This window comes from Pezoporus wallicus, unplaced genomic scaffold, assembly GCF_028554395.1.
Source record: "Pezoporus wallicus isolate ANWC-B61680 ecotype Strahan unplaced genomic scaffold, APGP_CSIRO_Pwel_v1 scaffold_3294, whole genome shotgun sequence".
Classification (NCBI taxonomy): domain Eukaryota; kingdom Metazoa; phylum Chordata; class Aves; order Psittaciformes; family Psittacidae; genus Pezoporus; species Pezoporus wallicus.
Genome location: NW_026635478.1, coordinates 13,953,173 through 13,960,079, shown reverse-complemented (window position 1 = coordinate 13,960,079; position 6,907 = coordinate 13,953,173). Strand labels below are relative to the sequence as shown.

General features: G+C 36.3%; 1 protein-coding gene across 3 annotated transcripts in view; it reads right to left on the bottom strand.

Annotated features, from left to right (window-relative positions):
- Window positions 1-2,629: 2,629 nt before the first annotated feature.
- Window positions 2,630-6,907, bottom strand: part of PRMT8 (protein arginine methyltransferase 8) — a 60,331-nt gene continuing 56,053 nt past the window's right edge. For all 3 annotated transcript variants that reach the window (XM_057428650.1, XM_057428660.1, XM_057428670.1), the window contains 2 exons: window positions 6,064-6,185; window positions 2,630-4,240 (listed from right to left, as the gene is read on the bottom strand). In XM_057428650.1, the coding sequence (XP_057284633.1) occupies window positions 4,157-4,240; window positions 6,064-6,185 (206 nt within the window). In that variant the 3' untranslated portion in view covers window positions 2,630-4,156. The remainder of the gene's footprint in view (window positions 4,241-6,063; window positions 6,186-6,907) is intronic.

Below are 6,907 nucleotides of genomic sequence, written 5' to 3'. Positions count from 1 at the left end.
GACATGGTTTTGCTAAGCAAATCTTTCTTAAATGTTATCTATACTTAAAAAAAAAAAAGGTTTGCAGAACATGCAGAACATTCTGATCACAGAGAGTATGTTACATCTACCAGTATGTACAGTACTTGAAGTTACTGATTATAGAACACAGACAGATTGTCCTCTAATTAGACTGAGTTCAATCCATATGAATTGGACAATTTACAGTCTTATTGACAATATGTTTAAATGACAGCATATATATATATTATGTAAGTAATATGTGTGGAATACTTTACAGGCAAAGAAGAGTGTCTGCTGGATTATTTTCTTAAGGCAGGTATTTATTACTCATTATAAACATAGAATCATAGAATCACAGACTAATTTGGATTGGAAATGACCTTAAGATAATGTAGTTCTAACCCCCCTGCCATAGGCAGGGGCGCCTCACACTAAACCATGTCACCCAAGGCTGTGTACAACCTGGCCTTGAACATTGCCAGGGATGGAGCATTTACCACTTCTCTGGGCAACCTGTTCCAATGCCTCACCACCCTCACAGTAAAGAACTTCTTCCTTATATCTAACCTGAACTTCCCCTGTTTAACTTTGAACCTATTGCTCCTTGTCCTTTATAAAATTACCTTCTAAGTGAAGGAAGTTTTTCTTATTTACAATAAAATCTGCATGGGGTAAATTAATTTATGAATTAATATTAAATTTAAAATAAATCCTGTAAGAAATTTTTTCCTATAAGGTTCTTCAAACTATCTCTGTAGTGAAAACATGCTGTCTTGGGTAGTATTCTTATCTATCTATTGAACCATTTCAAATTCTATTAAAAGTCTAAGAAAGTTTAAAAAGGCTATAAAACTCCTAATTCTGCCCATAAGAAGGCCCCCAGAGGAAGCCCTGCAAAACCCAACCTTAACCAAAATTGTGAAACTTCTTTAACAACATCTGAAAAGGGATAGTTGGCACTGGGAACAAGAAATACGTGTGAGTCATACTGCTCTGTAGAGGACCTTGGGAACATAAAGTGTCCCTCTTAACACTACTAATTCTACAAGCACTGCAAGTGTGAAATGCACACTGTGCCTTTTAGGTGCATGTTCAGTATTTAGGGGTTTTTTTGATGTTTCTTTGTGTTTCAAGTAATAGGAGAATCCCTCAGAAGGCTTTTAATGCTTTCGCCTTAAGATTAGGATCAAGGCAGAAGTGACCTGCTTTCTCTTTCTTCTGTGCTTGATCTGTTGCTCATCTAGGATAGTCTTTTGTTTAGTTACTGCCTTTCAGGTTCTTTCTTATCCTCTGTCCTCAGCTCATGATCATCTTTTCTTGTCAGTGGGAAGGAAAACTTCAAATTTACATCTGTTTCAGATGTCAACCATCATTTTGTCATTACTACTTTAACGCACATCTTTGAAGATCAGTGGCTTGTGTTCAGCCCTGGAGTCCACGACAGACATTCTTACTCAGTTGAAGAGTTTATTCTTATTCTTGAGAAGTTTAGGCTCAGACTTTGTGGTAGTTACTCAAACTTGCTGGACTGCTGAGGAAAGCCAATTGCACCTGGCCTGCAAATTCTTTGCATACCTTTTTCACTAATGCTGACCTAATAGACCTTATGTATCATGAACTCATTGGTGCTTTCAAAACCTTAGAGGTAGGTACCACCTTTGAAGTCTAAATTTTCTTTTTGATCAGTGTGATTTGAAGATACTCAGTACTTCAGTAGTCACTCTCAGTTCTTTATGTGCTGGAGAAATATGCAATAGGCTTTTGATGTGAAGAAAAGCACAAGACAAGTTTCCGAGGGCTAAATGTGACTGAAGTCCGGCCATCACCCCAGAACTGTGCCATTAACAATATCAGCAAGGACTTAATCTTGCAACGCTGAAGTGAATGGGCACTTGTAGTATGAAGGTAAGGTGGTCACTGTTGAAGAGAGACTTACATTTCACTGTCATTAGGTGAAAGATGAGGCAGAAAGGGCAGTACACACCAGTGCTTAAAATACCTTTCAAACTCAGTAATGAGCTGTTCTCATCAAGTTTTCTTTGCTGCTTCTTGTCCAACGCTTTCTATCAGGCAAAAATGACCTATTCTCAGTAAAGGCAGGCAGACCCTTGTGAATTCTTTTCTTTTGTGTGTGTGGGATTTGTCTTTTTTTAAACAAGGTGTTTGGGAGTTTTTTCCTTCTTATTATTTTAATATTAAAGTTATTAAAGACTCATGCAGTGAGCAAAGAAGCGGATGGTTTGAAGTGCTGTCAAAGTGTGAGACAAACAAAGCAAGAGTCTTTCCTCTTTCTGTTATAGTCAGCTCAGCGATTATAGTCAGCAAAGAAGATGAAAACATAATTTGAGTATCTTTATATAAATGTAGGGGGCTGAGGAAAAATTCTGGTAGAATTCCATACCTGAAAGTCTTAGAATCACAGAAATGTTAGCAAAAAACCCCAGACTTCTGGAGGTTTTTCTGGTCCAAGCTATTATTGAATGAGTAGATGATCTTGCTGTGAACCAATCCCTTGAAAATTGCAGCAATATTTGACAGTCAAAATTCTAGTTGTTTTGTGAGGAAAGTTGTTCATCCTCATTCCAGGAAAATGAAAGGAAAGTGCTTTAAAACAACAGCGATCAAATACACTGCAAGTAATACATTTACTGCTGAATTGCAGTTTAATTTTCTACATAGATATCCTCTGATACAATCCCTAGACCATCACTAGAAAATGGAAGTGCTGTGCAGTTTTTGTGAAGGGAAAAACAATAGAAATAAGCGTCTAAAACTTAGAATTCAACAAATACTGGCAAAATACATCTTCAAGTATGCTTTATTTGCAGGTGCTTAAAAATATTTTTAGGCAAAAAACTAGTCAGTCTCATACAATACATGATGGAAAATGATTTGATGCCTAATGGCAGACCGATGGGTAGACAGGACCGATGATGCAGTTTTTCTCGAATTACATGTGATTAAATGGTCAACATTCATATAGTAAAAAGACTTGATACGTATGAAGAATTATAATCAGTTAATATTTTAACAGTAAGAAGGAAATATTGTAAGAAGAAGTGGTGTAAGGGGATGGGGAAGCTACAGACATCTTAGTAATATCAGAAGCCATTGCCTTTTTTTTTATAGACATTAGCTTGTTCCTGCAAGTCACTGCACTCTTGAGAACAGTTTTTGCAATTTAAAACATACCTAAAACATCACCAAAAGAAAACACTAATTCCTATTTTACTTTTTTTTATTATTATTTTGTATTAAGAGTCTTGCAAAGAACTTATGTATGGCATGGCCAAGAAACATGTATTAGCCACCACTTCAGAGACTCTGCATTCATCACATTTAAATACTAGGTGTCTGATTTCAGAAGATCTCATGCAAAATCCACCTATAAAAACTCACCACAGAATATTTTCAAGGATAAAAAGCTAATTTTTTTAAAGCTCTGATAGACATCCATTTGTGAAGGTGAATTTTAAAACTAATGGTCCACATTTTCCAGAGGACATTCAAAAAGATAGCTTTAACTTTCCGTAAATGCCCAGCTCTTATCTACAATTTGCATGGAATATTTACCAAAGCTATAACTTTGGACAGTTAATGGACTGTATCACTGCCTAGAGTAGTGCCAGAGGCAACATCATTACCTTTCCATAACTGCATAATGAGAATTAAATAATCACAAAACGAATCCCTATTATGAAATGATATCTTTTTCTCATATACAATATATATATTCATTTGTATTGAATATAAGTCCAGTAATAGTATCACAGTAATGTGCTGTAGTGGTCTTCCATAGTGAGAAAACTGCCCTAATCACCTTTAACATGCAAAGCTTGGAAGAACCAGAAATTCACAGTAAGTAGTACAATTTGTATATGCATCTTCTGCCGTCCTAAATTTAACCAGAACAGTCAAGACTGTTGCTTATTTTCCTATATGTTTGACAAAAGCTACAGTTCTGTATACTGTACATTCACAGCGGGACCCCAGCCCCCTGTACTTTCTGCAAGAGGAATCAGGTTACCACTTTCCATCCAGGTAAACACTCTAGTACTTCGTATAACAATCTTGCAAAAAGTTGCTCCTAGCTTGAAGTTCAGCAGTTCAGGACTTGATAAAATTCTCCTTTTCATCTCTGAAAGGTCTCTTGCTAGCGCATTTTGTAGTCATTAGATACTGACATTTCACATAGCTGTCCTTTAAAATCCAAGTCTACTGTGAAATCCAGGTCACGCTGCAAAAAGATTTAAACGCAACACAAAGTAAGGCCATAAGTTTAGTGTATGAATTCAGTTATCATTGCTTGAGCTGACCTTCAGATTCAAGAGATACCTACTGCGGTTTCCAACTTCTTTTGATTTTAAATGTTACACTGGAAAAGCAGGATATAGGATGTGTAATAGCATTCACCATACAATCATGTCTAGGGCATATTTGTATATTTTTCTTTAGGCTGATTGAGTGTCCTGGTTACAACTAGAAGGTATCTGAAATGCTGTGCTGTCATACGTATTCTGCAACAACTTTTTAAAGGGTATCCCCCATTGAGATACTCTTAATCTAGGGTAAAGGGCTTTCACACTAGGAATTATTCCAGAATAGATCTAGTAAACCTCCCATTATAGATAAGCCCTCACTCATTCTTTACTTATAATGACACGTTTTTTGAAAGAGGCACTACATAGCCCTACAAAACAAAGCTGTCTCTCTACAAGCTTTTGAAAGGCTTATGTTTCAGAAGAACAAAGCAGTAACAAATCCTTTTGAACCAAGGTGATCCCTCTGTCTTACGATAACAAACAAGAACACATTAATTCCAGCACCTAGATCTGCATTCAGGTGCTTACTTCTGTGCGAACAAATTTTTAATATTCTTTTTACTTTTTCCCTCAAAAGACAATTGATACATTAAACCTGAAAGAAAATGTTCCAGTCCCCCAAGAACAGCATAAAGGTGAGAAACAGACTATTTTCCTCTACTTTCACAACAAGTGGTAGCTTCAGAACTAAATGTGTTTGTTTTCATGCCAGGTTTATTTTGTTATTTATTTATTTATTTCTTCCCTTATATCAACACTACTATGAAAGCCATATCCAATCTGTATTTGGTACAAAAAAAGTTAAAAAAAAAAGTTAAAAAAAAGGAAGGCAATGAAATGTTAAGATTTGATGCAGTCAATGCAATATTTAAACAATTGCAACAAATGCATAGACAGAATCTAACCAGGTTATTTTAATGGCTGTATGTTCTAATAGAAAATTAAGAGATTCTGCTCAAGGTTTTTTGGCAGAAAATGAGGCCACTGTTTCTCCAAGAATCCATACTTCTCACGTCTTGCTCTTCTATACAGGCATGGGTTGTCCATCAGACCATGTCTCATAGTCTCCTTACAAGTTGCAAGAAGCACTGAATAACTGACATGGGGAGGGATTCAGTTCAGCCCATGGCAGAGAAATTTAGGAAGTTATCGCTGGTCATGATACTGGGATATCCATCATGCTTTAGTCTTAAAACATCTGTATTTTCTGTGGAAAGCTGCAGTTTTGAAATTACCATGTCACTTGATTAGGGAGTTCAAATACAATTGATCAGTGAGTTCATACAGATGTTCATCTGAAATCTGTTACTTAATTTCCTAAAGGAGAGTTCTGGGGCACTGAGTGGGAAATAAGGCTATAGATGCAGAACTGAAGTACTAACTCTTCATCATCCTGTGCTGGAAGAAGAGATCCTACCATTGATTTCAGTGGCAGTATTGAAGGGACCTTTGCCTACTTGTGTCATAAAATGTGAGTCAAGCCGATTGCAGAGGGCAGCTGACTTGGTGATGTTCTTCCTTCCCATACTAGCTTGTTTGCAGGCTGAGCTCTGTAACATTAGCACTGCATTGTCATTTTTGCCACCAGCTTTGGTGAAGTTGTGATTAGAGCTCTTACTAATAATATGAATTTAGAACCTTCAGAATGCTTATTGTTTTACTTATATGCATTTCATTTACTGTGGATTATAGTTTGTGACCAGCAGAGTTGGAATTAGAACCAGTGATGCTTACTCACCACATTTTTTGCATTTGGTTTCATGGATATAGACCCATAGATTTCTTCTCCTCGTCTCACAGTTAAATAGTCCTCTAAGTAGAAGACAGTTTGCTTCCAGTGAGTATAGGGAGCATCAGGTGCTGAAAAACATGCATGGTTATTATTTACAGAAATTTTGCCTTTGTCTTAAAAATTAAATTGTGAGAAAAAATTTTAGAAAGCCTTTCTTATAGAATGCTTTAACTTAAATACTATATTAACAAACATGCTTTACATCAACACAATTCTATTGATTCTCAGTGGGTTATCTTCTGATTTTTACTGGAATATGTCAGATGTAAAGCACACGCAGCAAGAAAGATTCCACAAAGGGGGTTACTGGGCATGATAGACACTTTTTTGATGCTTTCCTTTACAGATTCAACCTGGGGAAATCTCTACCACTAAGTGTTTTGAAAGGCAGAAGTCTAAATTACTTCAAAAAAACAATTACACAAACCCATGAAAGAAAGGTTCATCAAAAACTATTAATCACAATGATACAGAGGAAAGCTTTGACTCAGGATCCCTGAAGAGCAGATTTTATCATTTCCAGGAGAACAGAGGTAGGAAAAGGGCACCTGCACTTTGACCTATTTTTGGACTTTTAAAATGCATATGCTATGGACGCTATGGACAATTTGCCAGAGAGAGACACTGATCTCAGTTAATTTCTAGTTTTGCTTAGTAAAATCCCCTTGACAATATTCTGCTAGTTCAGGTTTCTATTTTACTCATTTGTTTTTATTTCTGATTTAAATTCAAAATTCTGAGCTGTGCCTAATAAACTTGTATTGGTTACTTCCTTTTCCTAGCGTTCTTG